The sequence below is a fragment of the Dromiciops gliroides genome, chromosome 3 (genome assembly GCF_019393635.1).
Source record: "Dromiciops gliroides isolate mDroGli1 chromosome 3, mDroGli1.pri, whole genome shotgun sequence".
In the NCBI taxonomy this organism is placed as follows: Eukaryota; Metazoa; Chordata; class Mammalia; order Microbiotheria; family Microbiotheriidae; genus Dromiciops; species Dromiciops gliroides.
The window spans coordinates 21157981-21179840 of NC_057863.1; the positions used below are offsets into that span (position 1 = coordinate 21157981).

The following is a 21860-nucleotide window of genomic DNA, read 5'->3' on the forward strand; positions in this document are numbered from 1 at the left end:
TCTAGGTGAGCTGGGATTTGACTCTAGTTCTCCAGAGGCTGCATGGGACAGTAAGTAGTGCTGGCCTTGGAGTTAAGGGAAAACAGGGATCTAATTCCTTGCCACTGAGAACTACAAAATTTACTGAGAACTGATTCCCCCACCCAGTTCCCTCTTTCCCAGACAAATTAATTGCCTGGGGCTGACTGTCTTTGTCATTTCCAGACTCTTGATGGACTTACCCCACCATACTCCCCGGACTTTATGTTATTATGTAAAAGAGTCCATCTACATTAAATAATTCCTATTCACACACACAAAAAAAATAATAATTCCTATTCAGAGTCAGTAACTCCTATACTTAGGGGCAGTTCTATTATTTCTTTTGTCAAAGGTTCATTTACATTAAGTAGCTATATGTCACTCTGGAGCAATCTTTCGGTTCCCTTTTTGTTCTGTTACCCCATAAAAACCCTGCCTTCTGTTCCCATCTTTGGGTATTCCTAGCTTCCCAGCTTTGAGATACCACGAGCTATAGTTCCTCTGCCCCGATTAAAGACCCAATTTCATCAATTGTTTCCTTAATTTCCAGTGGTTTTAACACTCATTGACTGAATTTGTGAGCCAAGTCCCAGCTACTATGTCAGTTTCCCCATCTGCAAAAAGGGCTCATTAATGCCTGCTATAACAGCTCCATGGGCTGTTTGAGGGTCAACTGAGCTGAAGGGTGTGAGACAAAATGATCTTAGGTGATGAGCTGAAAGTAGCAAATGGCTACCTGAGAAATGGAGAGAATCGTCAGGTCATAGGGAAGTCAGGAAGCACTGATTGGTGAGGAGAATTCAGGGTGGTGTTTTTTGGAAAGACCCCAGGTGACCAGAGCATACTGAAAAGCACAGAAGAAAAAGGCCCAGGAAGCAAAGGTGAAGAATGAAAGAGATGGGGAGGCCAGCAGAACTCACACTGCTTACAAGGGGCAGGAGCCCCAGGGAATAGGTTGGAGTTACACAAGTTGGGAAGCTTACAGAGCACCCCTCCAACCCAAGTTGGGAGCAAAGACTTGCCAAACAAGATCCCTTTCTCTTTTTGTTCCAAGAGTGAGTAAGACTTGGAGTGAAAGCTGAAGGGAGGAAATGAGGAGCTGAGTAGTTTCTACAAATCCTGCTGACTGTCCAAGCAGAGCTCTCTGGAGGGAAGGGGGTCAGGACAGAGGGGCTCTGGAGGAGCCTAGGCTGGCCTCCATTGCTTGGGTTCCCTCCACCAAACCAAATGACCTCATGCAGACAGGCCGATTTGAACCCAACATGGTCTCATCATGACACCGGCGATAATTCCAATTGTAACTTGTGGGACTGTAACATGCTTTGGAGTCTAGAAGATTCAGGATACTCCCACTCACATCTGAGGAAGTGCCTTGCTGAATCCTGGGAGGAGCCAGGCATGTGACCTGTGCTTTGATAATCTTGGCAAAGACAGAAACCGAGATTTGTCTGTCAGCCTCCAACTTCATTCACGGTGCTTGGGCAGAGGCCACTGGCTCTTATGACTTGATTAGAAGGCATTCCTATAACGCTGAGGTGCTATCTATCTCCAGAGTTGGCAACAGCTTTCTGTACTAGGTTTAAAATGAGTACCAACACTAAGAAATAACACACACATTACCAGTGGGGTCACATTTCAAGAACTTTATTGTTCTTAGAGAAAAATAGATCCCTCACATTTTAAGGTTCTCAGTGAAATTCTTAAGGTCATTACTTCTATAGGTAGGAGGCTAATCCAGTGTCTAGCAATTATTGGATTAGTTGGGCACCATACATCATAACCATGGTTTGCTAGGGTAGAAACCAACTTCTCTTTCCAGGAATTTTTCTGACTGATGTGGGTAGAAATAAGTAGAGGGCAGATTAAAATGCTTTTTAAAAAGCAAGGCTGGCTGCCCCAGGCCCCAAATAGACTCAGCCATTGTGGCCTTGCCCAAATTCTCTACCTCCTACACAGAGGACAGGCCGCAGCTCCCTTCTTAAGCCGGACAAATGAAGCATCAGCTCTCACCAGGGCCACAACCATGACAATTCCAAATGAATATTGCTTTTATTTGTGTAGGGTGCTAGCTTGGAGTCTGCCCCCCACCCCATCATTTAGAATGTCTTCCATTATCAAAGGGGAGATATTAGGTCATGACACAAAGGAAAAGGAGATTGTAGGACTCCCTTCTTTTTATAGTAATATATATGCCAAAAATAAATACATTTCTGCTAAGATGAGGTTAGCATGAAGTCTTTCATAATTTAAGGGGAAAGAAATGTCAGAGGAGAAATTTCTTGATTCATCTGGGAGAACATGATCTTAGCAGTCTAGACCCAATTCTGCCATTAAGTAGTAGTTGTCACTCCTCTAGGTCTAGTTTTTTCATTCACAAACTAAGCTTTTTCCAGGCTAAAACTAATGCCTGACTTCCCCAGGCACTTAAACCCAAGTGTCTTGTCTCTCTTCTGTCTCCTGCCCTTCTCAGTAACCCCCAAAAGACCCTTCTTCCCCTCCCCCCAAATGGGGAAGATAGCAAGAAAGGCATCCTAAAGAGAGATCGCAGGACATTAGTCAGAAGGTCAGAGCAGGCTGCCTTACCTACATTCATGCCTATAACTAAGAGGTGTGAACTGGAATCACAATGGCACTTTCTGTAATTTACTTTCCCTTTTTAAATTTACTTTTAACAAATGGAAGTCTTCAATCCCTGGTTTCTTTCTGAGCTGGGTGAAATGCAATCTCTTAAAAAATTAGCCAGAACCCAGCCATTTATTTTTCACCTCTCCTATCCCTCCTTGTCTCCCCCTCTCATGCCCCAGAAGGTACATCCTAATCTAGGGTTATGGACACAACTCTAATTTAACATTTGTCCTGGGACAGAGGTAAAAGGGAAGAAGAAAATTATGAAGAATATTCTTAGTCTTTGCTTATCCATTTTTTCTTTCACTAAGAAATAATGAAGCCCTATTTTGGGTGAGCCAACTTCCCAGAGTTAAGTTTATAGCTATGTTTAAGTACATGATCAGTTAACTATTAACAGAAGCTGAAAAAAATACACTTGAAAGAGAAATGCTTGAAAGCAGACATTGGTCTCCTATTATTAGTGGGGGGCAAAAGTTCAAAGCCATGGGTTTAAGGGGAAATATGTTTGAAGTATGAAATAACCCTTATATTTAATGAGATGTCATATGTTTCAATAACTAAATTTCTGCCAGTAAGCTCACAAGTTTCACTGTTTCATCATGAAGAAAGTAGATTGTAACATTAAACTTATGGAAAAAAAATAAACTGATGAAAAGTGTCCTGTGTTCTTTGGGTTTTCAGGCTGGTCAAAAGATTAAAGTATGTTTTTGGAATGTCATCTGCTTAATGGAGAAGAGCAAAGAGAGATACTTGGGTATTTATTACAACTAACTGCTATTAAAACATTTTAGGAAAATTTTAGCTTATATAAATATATATATCAAATGTCATTGATATAAGTTGGAAACCTTGTAATCCCTTGTTTTCTTTTTCTTTAGGAACAAACAAAAAATGCCCAGTTTATAATCATTTCACTTCGAAATAACATGTTTGAGATTGCCGATAGGCTCATTGGAATTTACAAGACCCACAACATAACCAAAAGTGTTGCAATAAATCCCAAAGTCATCGCGTCTAAAGGACTTTGCTGAACCTTAGCCTGTTGTGACAGCCTGGTAAAACAGGAATCTGTGTGTGTGTGTGTGTGTGTGTGTGTGTGTGAGATTGAGCTATGGCTTTTATGCTCTTCCCATTTTGTAAATATATTTTCATAAACTGTTTTATAGATAAGACTTTCATTGTTTGCTTTTCTGTTGTGCTTCAGCCATGGCTATGGGAGCTCCCCTTTTTAGAAAGCCACAGCAAACGTGCCCTCTCTGGTCACCCAAACGAAACCAGCTGGAGTGGAATGGGGAAGGCCATGGTGGGTAAGGGGGGGGGGTGACACTTTGGGGGGAGGGGCCTGCTAGCTCATTTAGAAGTGTGCTGTACTCCCAGCAGCAGGCCTGAGCAGTAGTGAGCCTCCGGGCTGATGGAAGAATAGCCCCATTTAGGTCCCCACCCACCTTCCCAGCAGAGAGGAGTCTGCCCCACCCAGGGAGAGAATGAAAACAAGAAGGGATTTCCCCAAGCTGCCAGGCTCACCTGAGCTCTTCAAGTCTCCAAGGCTGGTTCGCTCCCTCCCATCTTGTGGGTCAGAGAGAGCCCTCGATTTTACACATAAAGAAACTGAGGCCCAGGGAGGCGGCTGGTTTGTCCCAGGTACATTTCACCTTGCAAGTGTCCTTTTTTAACTCAGCTCCCTTTTTCTACACCCCAGTCATTCCATAAAGAACCTGTAATGGAGTTCTCTGCTGTTAGTGTTGTTGAGACAATGGGAACCTTCCCCGGGTGGCCTCTAAGGGCAGCCATCCCAGAAGCCATTGGTGAAGGGCTCGTTGACCCGCCTGCATTTTTGGAAGAGCGCCAAAAGAAATGGCAATGAGTTGGCTCAAGTAGCAGCAAAGATGCCAGGGTGGGCACAGTCAGGGCAGATGCTGGCCTAACACTTGAAGGTGTGTCCGTGCATCATCCTCGGATGCTGATACCAACCTTGTTCTAGCCTGCCTGAGGGATGAAGAAGCAGGCCAAGGACTGGCCAATGGTGCTTCTGGAGTTCGAGCCAAGCTCTCCTCCTAACTCTCAGAGCCTTTCCCATAGTGCCTCACAAATAAAAGCCCAGCAGAAGAAAAGCAGTGTTGCCAGGACTCAATAGTTGTGATGAAGTTTGTCTCGGTCAGACAGTTAATGGCTTTCAAGATGCCCATGCTGGATTGGGAAGGTTGGAGGGTTTGGGTCATGTGGAGCACCACCTTGATTTGTTCAGCTTGACCCCAGAGCAGCAGCAGCAGGAGGGGCGGCTTGGGCCTCAAGGCCAGGAGAACCTGTCTACCATGCCTGCTCCTGCTCCAAGCTGTTCTCTTGCCCTGTGTCTTGGATGGACAGTTTGCTGACCTGTCCTGCTAAAGGGGGCTTCCTCACCCCAGGGTACCCAGTGTTAATGATGTCCAATGTCCAGATTAAAATGTAATTGGGAAGTGTTTAACAAATCAATAAAATACAACCTAGATGATGTTAATTTGTGGTTTTCTAAATCAGTGTGCACGAGGCCATCAGGGACACTTTTTAGCTTATAACCAACTTCTTTATAATGGAAACCATTAGGGGGGCAGCTAGATGGCACAGTGGATAAAGCACTGGCCCTGAATTCAGGAGGACCTGAGTTCAAATCTGACCTCAGACACTTAACACTTACTAGCTGTGTGACCCTGAGCAAGTCACTTAACCCCAATTGCCTCACCAAAATAAATAAATAAATAAAATTGATTTAATCATCCTTAAAAATAAAATAATGCAAACCATTATCAATATGAAAGGGACACATTTCGTCACAACCTACCAAGGACTCCCATGTGACTATAGTCCTCTGAATCTTTCCAATCACCTCACCAGTCCCTTTTACTCCTGACTGGATTCTGGGGCCCAGAGCTGCCCTCCACACCTCCATGAAGGTAGGGTACCCAGGCCTCCTCCCACTCCTTTTTCCCCATCTTGCCCTCATACCACATAGACTACCCCTCCCTGACTTTTCAGCTTCCTTTTGGCGTCTCCCTCCATTAGATTGTAAACTCTTTGAGGGCAGATTGTTTTGTTTTGTTTTTCCCATTTGCAACCCCAGCACTTAGCACAGTGGCACCTACTAGGCAAGGGGAAAGGACCGAAGGCGAGAAGTTTAATGGATCAAGGGCAGAAGAAGGCTGATTAGCCTTGGCAAAATTTCTTTCTCCCAGTGAAAGTAGAAATTCCATTAAAAATAACTAAAGAGGGGCAGCTAGGTGGCGCAGTGGATAGAGCACCGGCCCTGGAGTCAGGAGTACCTGAGTTCAAATCTGGCCTCAGACACTTAACACTTACTAGCTGTGTGACCCTGGGCAAGTCACTTAACCCCAATTGCCTCACTAAAACAAAAACAAAACCAACCAAACAAAAATAACTAAAGAGGGACAGTCACCAAGGTGATCTGTTCCCCGCCATATTTTTCTCTCCTAATAAATCTCTTATTTTACAAGAAAAATAACTAAAGAATGTATAAAACACTTGAGTCTATCTGCCAAGACACAGGAACTATAAAAATACAACTAGAAAGCACTTTTCAGAAATGCAAACAAATTTAGTGAAATATTAACTGCTCATGGGTATGCTCAACTACACAGTCAACATTGAAACACTACCTACATTTCATTTTTCAGTGACATACCAAACTATCAAAGGATTACCTTATAGAACTAGAAACAAATTTTTTTAAAAATGAAATTCATCTAGAAGAAGAGGTCAAGAATCTCAAGGGAAAAAATTAAAAGGCAGGAAAGAAGGGGTCCTAGTACCAGCTCTCAAACTACACATCCTAGGCTAGTGTTTAAGAAACCCAAAGACCTGAATTACTAGGGTAAGAATTCACTATTCAATAAAAACCGCTGGGAAAATTGGAGTTCTTATGGCAGAAATTACATATAAACCAGCATCTCACATTTTATAGCATCATAAGCTCCAAATGGATATGTAGTGTAGCCATAAAGGGTGGCATCGCAAACAGATTTTTGCCCTTTGTTTTCAAGAGGGCAATGACATTGACCTGCAAGAGAACTGGATTTAAGTGAGCCAGAGTTTCACAGTCTGCCTCCTCAAAGTCTCTTCCAAAGTCCTATGGTAAGAAACACAGAAGAGATTACCTTTCAGATCTATGGTTAGGTGAAAAGTTCATCACTAAACAAGGTATGGAGGATCGATCGTGAAAGACAAAGTAGACAATTTTGATTACTTCAACTTAAGTTTTTGTACAAATAAAACCAATGCAAGTATGACTAGAGGGAAAATAGGTAAAGGGGAAAAAAATCTTTGAAGCAAGTTTCATTGATAAGGGTCTCATTTCCAAGATGTATATTGAACTGATTTAAATTTACAAGAAAAAGAAGCCATTTCCCACTTGATGAATGGTCAGTGGATGTGAACAGGCAATTTTCTTTCTTTTTGAAAAGTTTACTGATCCAAATTCTCTCCTTCCTGGCTGCCTCTCCTTCCCTCAGATAAAGAAAGCAAGGAATACAAAACTCCCTTTACAAATATATATGGTCGGGGCAGCTAGATGTCGCAGTGGATAGAGCACTGGCCCTGGAGTCTGGAGGACCTGAGTTCAAATCTGGCTTCAGACACTTAACACTTACTGGCTGTGTGACCCTGGGCAAGTCACTTAACCCCAATTGCCTCACAAAAACAAAACAAAGAAAAAACACCCCAAATATATATGGTCAAGTAAAACAAATTCTGGCATAGCCCATTTCTGAGGAAAAAGGGGTCTTAATCTACACTTGGAATCTATCACATCTCTATCAGAAGAAAGAGGATAATCCCTTTCATCTAGTGTCCTCTGGAATGATGGTGGGTCATTATGTTGATCCTTCAAATTTGTTTGCCTTTATAAATATTGTTTTTATTATACCAACTGTCTTCCTGATTCTGCTCACTTCACTTTGCATCAGTTCATACAAGTTTTTTCAGATGTCTCTGAAACTCTCCTTTTGATTATTTCCTACAAGTATAACAGCAACCCTAAACATCCAGATACCATGACTCTCAACAGGTAATTTTTTAAGAAAGAAATCCAAGATATCTGGCCGACATGAAAAAAGGCTCCGAGCTACTGATCAAGAAATGCAGACTCAAACAATTCTGAGGTCCCACCTCACACATCCATCAGATTAGCAAAGTTGGAATAGCTGAAGGAAAACAGACACATTGATGGAGTTATGCATTCTTCTGGAAAGCTGCTGTGGGAAACAACAGGAGCTAGGCCCTGAAAGTCCCTGAACTGTGGGGCCCTCCACCCAACAATGCCTCTATCAGGCTTATGGAGAGCAAACAAAATCATTCAGTTAGTTAACAGGCCTTTATCGAGTGCTCTCCACGTTCAGGCACTGTGAGAGGAGCTGGGAATCGGAACGGAAAAAGGGCAGCATTGAGAGGAAAGAGTTAAAGGGCCCATATGCACAAAACTGTTTGTAGTAGCTCTTTGTTGTGGCAAAGAGCTGGAAACCAGACAGGTGCAAATGAACTGGAGATTAGAGAGCAAACCATGGCACATGAATACAATGTCACACATTATGTTCTAAGAGCTGGCTTCGGAGAATCATGGGAAGACTTGTATGAATTGACAGAGTGAACAGAAAAACCAGACCAATTTATACAATAAGGACAGGGTAAAGACTAACAATGCTTAACCTTCATGCCAGACTACCCATGATGCACCTGCTACCCATGGAGAAAGGATGCACTCAGCATGGAGATGGAGTCATCTATTATTTCGGACAAGGATTGTTTTCTCTTCTTTCCAGTGGGGAAGGGGGAGAAAATAGATTTTTGTTCATTGAAAAAAACACCCACTTTATCAGAGACCAAAGTAAAGATGTGAGGGTGATAAAGGTTTTTGAGGAAGAAAAGACTACAAGGAGCAGTTAGGTGGCACAGCGGATAAAGCACAAGCCCTGGATTCAGGAGGACTAGAGTTCAAATCCGACCTCAGACACTTGACACTTACTAGCTGTGTGACCCCTGGCAAGTCACTTAATCCTCATTGCCCTGCAAAAAAAATAAAAATAAAAAAAGACTACAAGACTACTCCATTTTCTCAATAAGACTGCTGAGGTTGGAGGCATAGGGTGAATGTGGGAGATTTGGGAAGAAAAAGATGGAAACAATGGCTGTGAGGAATGTGATAGACTTAATCCAGGAAAAATAGAAAGATCCCTACTACGTAAAGAGGGTTCAGGTAAGACTGGCATGTGAAAAAAAAAAAAAAAAAGACTGGCATGTGGCAGAAAGAACAGCGGCTTCTGCAGGCGATACCTGAGTTTATATTTCACCTTCAGTAAGTGCCTGTGTGACTTGAGTCCAGTCACAACCTTTCTACGCCTCATTTTCTCATCTATAACAAATAGGTAGGTGGATTAAACAGCTTCTGAGGCCCCATCTAGCTCTAGACCCACAATCCTATTCAGTGACATGGAAGCGAGTGCAAAGGCTTGTTGCAGCAGGGAAGCCAAGGTCAGTCTGCCCTAAGACAAGGGGGCAAGGGAACAACAACAGTTTATAGCTGACTGCTTAACTAGAGGGTCAAGACTACAAGGAGGGCAAAGTAAGGCCAGGGCAAGGAGTCACAGACGGGGAAAGTGGGGAAAGATTGAGTAATTGGTCAGGGCAAGGCTGTACCATATGTTAATAATGACACAGGAGTCAGTTTTCAAAGGTGACTTCAGAATACATAATTCTGATGAGCAAAGCAATCTCAGGAGAAACACAATCCAAAGTCATGATGTTACAAAAGTCAATCTTTATTAGCCAAAATGGAAGAGTAAATTTTGAATAATCTTGATTCAAAAGAATTAGAACACTACAATCAACTCTGAGTAACTCAAAAGTTGATCATCCAAGCCTCCTTCTCCCACTCCTTGTTTCGCCCCAACACGTGATAGGTCAAGTCCTGACAAGACAATAAAGGTCACATGTTGCCATTTTTGGTATCACTGGCAAAGGGCCGAGCTTTTGTTTATCTTATTGTCCCCACTCCCCACTTCACGCAGCTAATTAAGAATTGGCTAGAAAGAGGTAAACAATTAGTTCGGACCTGAATTCTCAGAAACAACAGGAAATGGTGTCCCATATTAATCCCTTCAGCACATGATAAGTGTGGCACACTGTTTCCTTCACTGTCCACAAGTTGCTAGACAAAGTATGATACAGAGACTGAGAAACTTCTGAGAAATAGACTGAACTCACATCATTTAAAATGGGCAGCATGTGCTTGTTAAACAAAATTATTAACATCAATAGCCCTGAAAAAACTGTCAATATAAAAATGCTTAAGATCTTCACAAACTCTGGTTTCTTCTCCTCATTGGCCAGAGCACATGGTGTCTGTTGGGAAGAGAGCTTTATTTCTGGAACCATAAGTTTTTTTATGCGACCAATTTCAGTTCTCGACCATTCTTCCTTCAACACCTGGCCAATTCGTGGATAAATTTCAAGAGGCTTAATGGTAGGGAGTTTTTTTTGTTTCAAGGCCTGTACCCGCTGACGAACATTATGGACTTTTTCGAGGAATTTAAGGGGTGATTCCTCCTCTCCCAAAGATGTTGTCAGTGACATCAGTTCAAGCTGTTGTTCTCTTATTTCTTTCATTTTTTCAATTTGTGGAGAGTATTCTTCATCAATTGCAGTCCTAACACCATGCAAGGCAGATAGGAAAGCATCTTTTTTCAGGTCTAATATGTCATTAAGCTTCTTAAAATAATGGAGGACAATTTCTTTGTCACTTTGGATAATTTCCTCAAAATGAGATTTCTGCTCCTCTAACTTTTCAATAAGCAGACAAACTTCTATCCAGTGATTGTCAGTCAGCTGCTCGAGAAGTTTTGGGGGAGTATCCTTTTCTTTGACATAGGCACTGAGAAGGTCGTCTATGGGATGGCCATGGTGCTGGCCTATGGTAAGGCAGTGGCCACACACCAGCTGGCGGTCTAACAGGCAGTAAACATTGAGTGGCTGGCTCGAGTGTTCAGGGCAGGTGACAACATCTGGGTGTTCTTCTTGCTGGTATTTTTCAATTATAGCTCTCAGGGCAAAATTGATAGGTAAAGAGTCAATACCAGGGGGAGGGATTTCAACTGTGCTTCTGCAGTTAGGACACTTCAGAGGAATTCTTATGGGTCTCCACATGTAAAAGTTACCAGATGCCTGAAGAACATTTTCCAGACAATTTCTGCAAAATGTATGGGAGCATGGTAATACTCGAGGATCCTCGAATATACTATAACAAATGGAGCATGTTAGTTCTTCCTCAAAATTATGCATTTCCTGTAAAGGAAAAAAAACAACTGAATTTACCCCGAATTGCTAATCATTTAAAAGATACAGTATTTAACAAGAACCAAATACAACAAAGAATTAACAGAGATCATCACTTACGGTAAGTTTATTTTTGTTTTTGTGGAACAATGAGGGTTAAGTGACTTGCCCAAGGTCACACAGCTAGTGTCAAGTGTCTGAGGCTAGATAGATTTGAACTCAGGTACTCCTGAATCCAGGGCTGGTGCTTTATCCACTGCACCATCTAGCTGCCCCTTAAGGTAAGTTTAAGACTTCCTAATCTCATGTAATACTCCAAAAGAGCCGATATCTAACCTTAACGTAGGGCCAAAGTTCATCAAACTAAAAATACTCCAATTAGATTTTTTAAATGAAATAAAAGGTTCTAAATTTAAATGTTTTTCATTTTCCTGTATAACCAAGATTACTGGTGTGTGTGTGTGTGTGTGTGTGTGTGTGTGTGTGTGTGTGTGTGTGTGTGTGTGTGTGTTTTAAATTGAGGATCAAGGTTGCCAGTCAATAAGCCTGTATTAGGCATTTACTATGTGTCAGGCACTGGATACAAAAAGGCAGATCATCCATATCCCAGCCCTCAAGGAATGAATTATAGAAGAACATGAAAACAATCAGGCATATAAGAGACAGGAGAGAGAGAAGAGATGGAAAGTATTCTCAGAGTGGAAAGCACTGGCAGCTAGAGGGATCTGGAAAGGTCACCCACAGAAAAGGGATCTGGAACAGAGAAAGGAAGGAACCAGGGCACTCCAAGGAGCAGAAGTGAGAAGGGAGGCCACTGCTGTCACGGGAACAGCCGGGACAAATGCAGTCACATTCAAGGGACAGAGAGTAGGCCCATGTAGCCGCATTGAGGTGTCAGTGAGGAGAGTGACGTGTTAGAAGGCTGGAAAAGGCCAGATCCTGAAGGAAACTGGGAGTCCCATGTATAGAGGGAGTGGATGGGGATGACACAGACCTATGTCTATGGGGGGGAATCACTTTGCAGAAGCCTGGAGGACAGACTGCAAGGGGCCTCCACTCCATTAGTCCACTGAGCTTGTTACCATGGTCGGGGCAGAGGGGAGGGGCTGAACTAAGGCTGGGGGCCACATAATAAGGAAGAAGGGACACGAGACGTGCCAGTGGAGTGACAAGATTGGACGGGGATGGCATTTATGGAGAGACTGGGGAGGGCAGAGGGCCACTGGCTTGAGGGCCTGGGAGCACGCAGAGTGGGGTCATTCTCAACAGAAACAGCCCCTGTTCTGGCCATGTGGAGTTTGAGGTGCCTATGGACGACTAATTCAAGATCCTCTTGTCTCTGACATTCCCTCCAAGGCACTCAGACTGGTGCCAGAAAAATGCAAAAATGTCCTAAAGAGACCAGATGTGCCCCATTAAAAAGCCCTCGAAGAGCTGGACTCTGGGTTTGGCTCAGAAAGTGAGTGGGGTTTAACAGTGAAAGTGAATAACTGAGGCAGACAATCAGCAGAGATTTGTAATCAGCCAAAGTGAAACATTCCACATTCCACTCAGACCCCACCCTCAGGGATGGTTTTTAGCCTCCCTTGGTCCTACCTTCCACCCAGTTAAGTGACTCCCTTCCAAACAACTGCATCTATTGTTCCCCTCAATAGTCCACAACACGCACCTCCCACTGAAGCCTGCAATAGGGACCTTTTCCTAGTAAGGAAACCTAGGGGCTGATTCCGGAGTCCCCGGCAAGTGCAGAGGGGAGCTTGGAAGGAGGGTGGCAGCTACCAGAGTCCCAACCCCTGCTGTCTCTCCAAGGCTGCCTAAGCCTAGGTGCAAAGGCCCTTGTGCCTGAGCTGGGCCCCTCTGGGGCAGGTCGGCCTCCTCCATCAGGGGCCATTCTTTGTCAAGCACCCACAGGATCCTGAGACTTGGGGCTGAAAAGGGTCTTGTGATACAGAAAGAAATGAAGGCCTGAGGAGGGGAAAGTCCCCCAAGGTGTCAACCTCTAGTTTTCTGACTACAAAAGCAGGCTGAATTTATTGGGGAGTTAGGGAATGGGGTGGAAAAGCTGAGGTGGAAAATCTTTCTGGAGTCCCTGAAAACTGCTCTTTTCTCTCCAAAAACCTGCCCCTCTGTGTCTGCTGACACCTCCATCATCCTCAGTGACCCAAATACTAAACCTTAACTCTTCTCTCTACCTCCCCCAAATCCATCCAATCAGATCCCAAGCCCCCTGCCCTCCACCTCAGCATTTTGAGTTCTTCCTGCTTCTCGGGTCTATTCTCTCTCTTTTTTTTTTGGCAGGGCAATGAGGGTTAAGTGACTTGCCCAGGGTCACACAGCTAGTGTCAAGTGTCTGAGGACGGATTTGAACTCAGGTTCTTCTGAATCAAGGGCCGGTAGTGCTTTATCTACTACCAGCTAGCTGCCCGGTAGGTCTATTCTTTTGGCAATCCATCCTCCCCACAACAATGCAAGTAATCTTTGTAAGGTAGTGCCTTGAGAACCGCTAAATGGAAGAGGATAGAGCTTTGGCCCTGGAGTCAGGAAGATCCTAGTTCAAAGCCAGCCTCAGAAACTTACTAGCTGTTGCCTCGGTTTCCCCTTCTGTAAAGTGGGAATAATAATAGCATCTATTTCCCAGGGTTGTTGTAAGGATCAAATGGGGTAAATAAAAATGGAGGCTTTATAAAGAACCAACGAGGGGCAGCTAGGTGGCACAGTGGATAGAGCACCGGCCCTGGAGTCAGGAGTACCTGAGTTCAAATCTGGCCTCAGACACTTAACACTTACTAGCTGTGTGACCCTGGGCAAGTCACTTAACCCCAATTGCCTCACTAAAAAAGAAAAAAAAAGAAAAAAAAAGAACCAACGAGGGTTAAAACAAATAATCAGTTTCCTTTAAGTGGTTTGTAATTTTGAGGGGTGGGAAACTGTGCAATGATACTATTAAGCCAGAGGATTGATTAAAAGTGGCTTCTTTTTGACATGGGGTTTAGGACAAGACAGATGTATCAAGGAGTGAAGGGACTATTAATTTTAAACTGGCCAACTAGCTTTCAGGATGGACACACCTAAGAAGTGTGGGGAGATAAAATTCTATGGCAGGAAAGTCAGGCCTGGCTACTACCTGAGAGAGGAGACTCCAGAGGTCAGGACAATCATTCTAAAAAAAAAAAGAAAAGAAAATCTCCACCCCTTTCAGGAATCTTTCCCCACCCCAAAAGGGACTTTCCATTTTCAGGTGGTGACTCCATCAATCCTCAATAAAAGCTTCTGCCTGCCTTCCATTCTGGGAGGAAGATGTCTTTAAGCCATCTCCTCCCCTTGAGGCTGTCTTCCATTTCCCTCTAGTCACTTTCTCTAGTGCCCAATAAAGGACCATTTTAATTCTAACTGGACTGTGTTCAAGATTGTAATTCTTTACAGAGGAATACCTAAGGACCCCCACCCACCATTTTCCCCATGACATCTTTGAAGTATCATTTTTTCACGCTTTCTTGATTTTTCTTGTTTGTTTGGGGTTTTTTTTTTGCCTAATATGGAAAATGTTTTGCATGATTTCACATGTATAATTGTTTTTTGTTTTTGTTTTTGCAGGCAATGGGGGTTAAGTGACTTGCCCAGGGTCACACAGCTAGTACGTGTCAAGTGTCTGAGACCGGATTTGAACTCAGGTACTCCTGAATCCAGGGTTGGTGTTTTAACCACTGCGCCATCTAGCTGCCCCTCACATATATCATTGATATCACATTTCTTGGGCAGAAGGAAAGAATTCAGAAATCAAAAAAATGAATAAATTAACTAATGATCATTTCTTTTTTGAGATGTGGCTTCTGGGACTTGTCCCTGCCGGACAAATTTCTAGACACTCTACCGAGGTCCCATGTTGGTTGAATAAAATAATACTGCTGAACTCTGGGTGCAGACCAATCAATCAAGTCTAAGAGTCAGCTCAGAAAGAAGAAAACTGTAAAGGAAATTACAAAAGAACTCCTTTTTATAAAAACCTAAGCTATTTAGATTGTAAAATATTTCTCATAGTGCTTCTTAAGACTTCAGTTATTTAAAAAGGAAATTAGCGAATGAATGAAAAGCATTTAAGTGTTTCTTCCGGGTCAGGCACTGTGCCAACAGAGGGGAATGCAGGTTAGTCCCAGACTTCAAGGAGGTTACATCTACCTCTAATTTGGGAAGTCAACACAAACAGGGGCGTGCTGGCTAAGGAGAAGGGTCAGGGATGTCAGAGGAATAGGGACACAATGTAGTCATTCAGTGAGGTGAGTTTTCTGGTGGTAAAACATATTTTCCAAAAGTATAAAAGGGGGTAAAATATATTTTGCCCCTAAAATGACAAGCTCATGGCAGGGTTCATCCACATTCCATACCAGCCAGGAGCCTGCTGAGCCATAGGTGCGTATCTGAGACAATTCCTCTATTAAAGCATGCTAGAAAAGCTTCCGTAACCGGGCACCACAACAGATGACATTCACTGACTTGCAAGTTAATACATGCTAGAATTGAAACTCTACCTACACAGTTGAGAAGTAAAAGAAAAACCACCCACGAAAAAGCAACCTGGCTGGTGGCTGTCCTAGCCCTTTTCGATCCCTGGGTTTGGCCTGATCTTTGGGAGGCAGGCCTTGTTTTGGGATCCTCTCTAAAATGACCTAGTTCAGTGATTACAACTAATCCTATCCTCTGTCCCAAGGATTAAAGGATTAAAAAAAGTCAAACCCTCAATGTTTGGAAATGACTCAGGGAGGCTAGGGATTCTTCGAGGATTCAAGCAGGCAGAAGAAGCCACTTTCTAAACTCAAAGAACCACCTTCCATACACAGCTTCTGCTGCCTTAAACTAAGTTTTTGCCTCTTGATTCAAGAAAGATTTTTGTCATCCTGGAAACTCAGGGCAAATTAAGCGCTTAATAAATCCCTGTCACCAGCCAAAACAATCTGGGACACCAACATGGACAGACACACACACACACACACACACACACACACACACACACACACACACACACCCTGCTCTAAAAGAACATCAGTCACTTCCCATCTCTGGCCTCAGTTTCCTTATCTGTAAAATAGGAAGATTCAATTGGCCTTGACGCCTAAGGTCCTCTAGACCTACACGCCTATAACTTCCTATTATAAGCATTTCTCCCAGATATCCTATTTACTCTTCCCATGATGAGTTCTGGGAATGAGAGGTGTTCTTTCTTAAAGATACATAAAGTAGGACTTCTAGAATTCTGATACAAAAGGTAATAGGTTAGTGTTTACGCAGATATCCCTATAATCTTTTGGTGCATTCATTAAGCATAATTTAAAAGTCGAAGTCTAGTTTTCAAATAATTTTGTTAGGCTTCTTCCATGACACAAAAAGACAAGTACAGATGATTTAGTTGCTGTGCATACTTCCCTTAGCCTGTTAAGCCTCTTTCCTTTATAATCTATTTCAGACAAGAGAATGAATACAGGGCTGTTAGCATAGGACCTCCACAGCGAGCCACAAAACCCATTTTGTGAAAAAACCCAGATTGGTGACTTACATTTCCTTCTCTCACCTCACACAAAAAGAAGGAAAAACAATTGGGCTAATAACTCGGTACTGGATGTTATTTTAGAAACAAATAGCGCTTACTATGAAGCTTCCAAGGGGAAATAAACTATTTGCTAATTGTCATTAACAGAGCCCTAAAAATTCCCTTGGATAATACAAAATGTAACTTATAAAGTAAATTTACCACATTTGGAAGAACTCACATTTCTCAGATCCTAGGTTCAGAATCATAGTTCACAGGGCTGGAAGAAACTTACAAATAAAATTTAGACCCCCCCCCTGTTTCAAACCATACAGAGGTTGGAGGCCGGTTGTGATCTGGTCTTCTAAATAGAAGTTGGTTTTGTTTGTTTGTTTTTCAAAGTTTCCTGAAACTAGTTTACTGTAGTGTTAAGAAGGCAGTACCTAACATGGTCAGGCATCTTTTTCCTGAGTTAGTAACGCATGAAATGCCACACTATCTAGTCACTTATATGGGACAAGACCATTAGTAACATAGTAACCAGCACCTTCCCCAAACATGGGTCTTTGAAACTCATTCCTCTGCCCTGACATAAGGCCAGATTTCCAGATAGCAATTTTTCAGGCATATAACAAAGAAATGGACAGAGAATATCCCATCTGTGACTTCAACAGTGAAAAACTTCAAATCGAAATGCCTAGTATAAATTGTTCATGCCATCTTGGAAATTGAAAATGTTTTGCTGGATACTAGTTCAGCATCTAAGTATGATGATACTATTAAAGAATGACTTCAGAATTTTGCATGTACAGTGTGGCCTATGTAAAAATGTCTTCTTTACCAGCCAGCATGGGTGGTTGAGGAAGACCTCAAGTCTCACATCCTCTGTTGGTACCAGATTTCCCATTGAACAGCTATGGGTTTGGAAGTCAGCAGACCTGAATTTACACACTATCTGTGGACCCCGGAGACAATCACTCACAACCTCCCTACCAGTCAGTTTTCTCATCTGTAAAATGATCCCAGAGATCTGTCAAACTGTAAGTCCAATCAAGTAATAAATCACACCAAGCAACACCAAGACAAAATCTACTCTAGTTCTCAGATTGGAATCTCAAGTGGAATCTTTCTTTAAAAGGGCAGATTCCCTACAGATTGTAAAGCCTACCTTTTTTGCATATGGCTAAACACTAATTGAAGATAACTTAATGGACATAACATAAAAAGGTTTAGCAAGAATATTTCACTACCCACTCTTCTGTTCAAAGTAAAACTTCTTTGTAAATTTTAATATACTGGTACTTTATTGCCTTTTATCTATAAATATAAGTAGCTATAAAACATTAATTACATTTTATAGCCTCCAGAGGAAGACAAATGATACTAGTCATATTTTTAAAGTCTCAGGGAAATGCCTGGGGACATATAGGGAGGAAGAAAGAGGCCTGGGAACAGACTCAGGACATGCCCCCCCAGACTGGGGCTCACACCCTTGTTCCCTTCCACCCACACAGGCTAAAGCACCCAGCGTTTTCTCATTCAGAATTGTTCATCTACCACTGGTACATTAGGAATGCCTGTACACAGAATTACAAGACACATTTTGGGCATTGCCAAGAAACTGTTGTCTAATTCTGTCATGGGTCTATTTAGTAGAAAGGTTTGCTGGGATTTGGGGGTTTTTGACTCAGTCACATTCAAGATGTGATGACAATTTCAACACAGCCCCAAACTTCTCACAACCAAGTCCATCAAGATTCCTCTTAAGTATTTTCCATTTGGATCTGGCTGTAACCTTATTTCCTCTAAAACAAACAAACAAACTAAACTTAAAAAGCTTCAACACTGCAATCAGACCCCAAACTGAGAATTTTAACATTTTAACATCAATTTTAATGGACAAAGCAAAATACCCAGCAGCCTTCCTCTGGGCATCAGACTGACCCAGACCAGGAACAGAAGCCCTTCCCCCTCACACAGGGCACACTCTCTGCCCTCCAGGCCACACACTTGACATTCTCAGGTGGTTCCCAGAACTCACCTCCTTTGTACAATCTCGACCTAGAACCTCTTCTTCACCCAGGCTGGAGCCTTCCTGTGCCCGTGTGCCTCCTCTCCCCTCTCAGCTCTTCATAGTCTTAACAGAAAAGGAAAACCAAGGATCTTCAGCCTTCGAGAACCAGCCCTTAGTGGAGAGACCAGGCAGTCCCACGTCCTCAAGGGCAGAGATCCCCAAGAAGCCAGCACCGAGAGCAGGAAGGGGGGGCCAGGGAGCTCAGGACCTGCCCACTCCCATTTTCCTTTACCAAGCGCCCACCAGGTGCTAGGCACTGTGCTAAGGGCTGGGGAACAGGTGGTATTTCTGGAGCAGGCTCTGGATTCAAAGCCCACAGTCTGTGGTTCTCCACAATACTGACTCCTCCCCCAACAATCCTTGACCATATGGGTGGCAAAGTTCCTGCTAAAGAGTCCAGCAGTGGATAAAGCACCGACCCTGGATTCAGGAGGCCCTGAGTTCAAATCCAACCTCAGATACTTGACACTTACTAGCTGTGTGACCCTGGGCAAGTCATTTAACCCCCATTGCCCCGCAAAAAAAAAAAAAAAAAAGGAGTCCAGCATCCCATGAACCTGCAATTCCCGGGGTCAAGAACCACGGTCTAGAGGCGCCCCCCAGCCCTTCCGTCTGCAGGGGCTGGCATGGGGGCCCAGGAGCCCATGTGTTTTCAGTCCTGATCCAGCCCTGTCTCCCCTGTCCCCAGATGGGACTCTGCCTCTAAGGGAAGTCCTAAAGCTGAAATGAAACACAAAGGTCTAGGGGGATGTTTTATGGTGCTGGGGTCTCCAGCCCCCAGAAAAGGGTGGGGTTGTTGTACTGGGGGTGAGGAGGGTGAGGGGGAGTGGAGATCAGGTAAGGGACCCGCTGAAGGGAGAAGAGAGGAAAGTGGGCATGAGAGAGATGGAGTGCGGAGGAGGAAAAGAATGGGGAGACAGAGGCATGGGGGGGCAGAAGCTGAGGGGGCGGCGGGGGAGGGGGGAGAAACAGGTAGAGGGGGAGACAGAGGGGGGGAAGGAAACAAGTTGGGGTGACCCAAGGGGGGAGACAGTGGTAGGGAGAAATAGAAGCTAGAGGAGAGAGGCAAAGGGGTAAACAGAGGCAGAGGGGGAAGCAGGTAGGGGAATGAAGGCAAAGAGGGGGAGCCAAGCGGGGTCCGCAGGCGGAAGGATAAGAAGCCAAGGGGTGCAGGAAGTGCAGGCAAAGCAGCGGCATGGGGGGGCGCCGGGGCTCCCCTCTTCTTCTCCTCCCCACCAAGTCCAGGTTGCGCCCCAGGCCCCCTCCTCGCCCCCCGCAGACACACTCACCGCAGCCAGCCGCTCTCTTTCCCGGCACATGCAGGGGACACTGGACCGTTCGGCTCCTCCGGGTTAAACTTTGATCCCTCGCTCCGCCCCCGGCTCCGCCCCCAACTCCGCCCCGGCCCGGCCCCGGTCCCTCCCCAGCCTGGGGCCAGGGAGGTGCGCGGGACGGGGCGGAGCTTCCGGGACTCCACGGCGCAGGCGCGGCAGCCCGGGCATTTTTCAACCGCTGGAGATAACTGCTCCCTTCCCCCTCCCACCGCACCCAGTGGAGCCGCGCGCGTCTTTCGAAAGGCAACGGCCGGCCATCAACGGCCGCGGCTGGGGCGGGAGCGGACGCAGGACACCGCGCAGGCGCTGCGCCTGCGCGGAGAGAAGCGGATACATTTCTTCCGCCCCCTCCCCCTCTCCCTGGCGCTTGAGTGCTCGGACCCGGAGGCTAGGCGCGTGCGCTCCGCTTCTCATTCCAGCCGCTGTCAATCACCTGTTGGATAGAGCGCCCGGCCTGTAGGCCGGAAGCTTGGAGTTCCAGTGCACCAGTGTGAGCTGGGTGACCCAGGCTCGGTTTCCCCCGTTGTAAAATGGGTGTATCCACGGCACCCACCTCCTGGGCTTCTCGCCACGCTCAAACGAGTCGATATTTGTACATCGCTCGCCCGCAGCCAACGCGCGCTTCCTCCCCGGGCCCTGCGGCTCCCCACCCTGGGCTCTCCCGGCCGATGCCCCCGGACCCTTCTCATGTTTCAGACTTTTTTTTTTTTTAAGTAAGGCAATTTGGGGTTAAGTGAGTTGCCCAGGGTCCCGCAGCTAGTAAGTGTTAAGTGTCTGAGGGCAGATTTGAACTCAGGTCCTCCTGACTCCAGGGCAGGTGCTCTATCCACTGCGCCACCTAGCTGCCCCACCCGGACCCTTCTCAGAGGATAAAGTATTCTTGTATCATAGTATCATAGCAGGACCCAGAGGAGCCCGACTCCATGGCCACAGTCGGGCCCTGCAACAAACTTTGGTCAATTTCCTTCTGCCGGCCCTGAGCCACGTGCTGGAGCCGCCGAGAAAGGCGCCTGTGATCCGGGAGCCCTGGGTCTGAGTCAGGCAGGAGAGACCGCCTGTGAACAGCTGAAGGATCGGCACCCAGGGGGATCATCAGCGAGGGGGATCGGGTACCGAGGGGGATCAGCAGAGGCTTCTTGCAGAAAGTAGGATTTTAGGCTCTAGGTATAAATTAAGGAAAGAGGAACAATTTCCAGGACCCTGGGTTGAGAACCCTTGTTCTGAGTTCATGACCTCTGCCTCTGCCTGCAGTTAGACCAGAATGAGTTTGAGGAGTCTGGCCTCTTAGGAGAAAGGGATGAGGCTCCTTTCTCTTACTCCGTGGCTCATTAGGTCCCCTTAAGTTTAAGTCTTGGGTGGTCTTGGTCTGCCCAAGTAGAAGGGTACTCGATGTAGACTATGAATCAGGCGTGGGTCAGATATGTCATCCGTACACACAAAGAAATACTAAAACACAAAAGACCAGCACGCATTGACACTGACTTAAAACAAGGCTCAGTTAAGGTATATAAGGAGGCAAATACTTAAACCTTATCAGGAACCTGCAGGAATGCTGATTAGGTATTTTACATGTCACCTTGCCGATGCACTGTCCAAACAATTCCGGGGAAAGGTCAGAGCTAAAAGAGGCCAAGATTGGGACAATGCTAGTCGTCAGTAGCTGTCTCCTCTGATGAAGATTCTACAATTGACTCAGGGCCTTCAGAACTGTCAAACTAAGCCTAGACACACCTAGGGGCCTAGGAAAGGATGCAGGAAGAGGGGAAAGGGGCTGAGGCACCGATCACTCCCCATGGGAGTGGGATTGAGGCTAAGAACACACTCCCTCCACACACCCTGCCACCCCCCTCACAGGGAACTCACTACTTGACAAAGGAATGATTTGGTCCATGAGCCCTAACAAGTAGCTGTTTCTCCTTTTAAAAGATCCAGTGAATGGGAGTGTCCTGGGTATGTGTGGGAGTGT

The 21860-nt window shown here is 44.9% G+C and overlaps 1 protein-coding gene across 4 annotated transcripts in view; it reads right to left on the minus strand.

Moving 5' to 3' along the window:
• TRIM59 (tripartite motif containing 59) overlaps nucleotides 1-19911 on the minus strand; it is a 29446-nt gene extending 9535 nt beyond the window's left edge. For 2 of the 4 annotated variants that reach the window (XR_006355757.1, XR_006355758.1), the window contains exons 1-2: nucleotides 19850-19911; nucleotides 18528-18623 (exon numbers count right to left, since the gene is read on the minus strand). Coding sequence is in view for 2 of the 4 variants with exons in the window: in XM_043997621.1 (XP_043853556.1) it covers nucleotides 9754-10974; nucleotides 19850-19879 (1251 nt within the window). In the remaining 2 variants the exon portion in view is untranslated. Of the gene's footprint in view, nucleotides 1-9436; nucleotides 10975-18527; nucleotides 18624-19849 lie in introns of those variants that run through there. The other 2 variants (XM_043997622.1, XM_043997621.1) reach the window with 2 other exon arrangements.
• Nucleotides 19912-21860: the final 1949 nt, after the last annotated feature.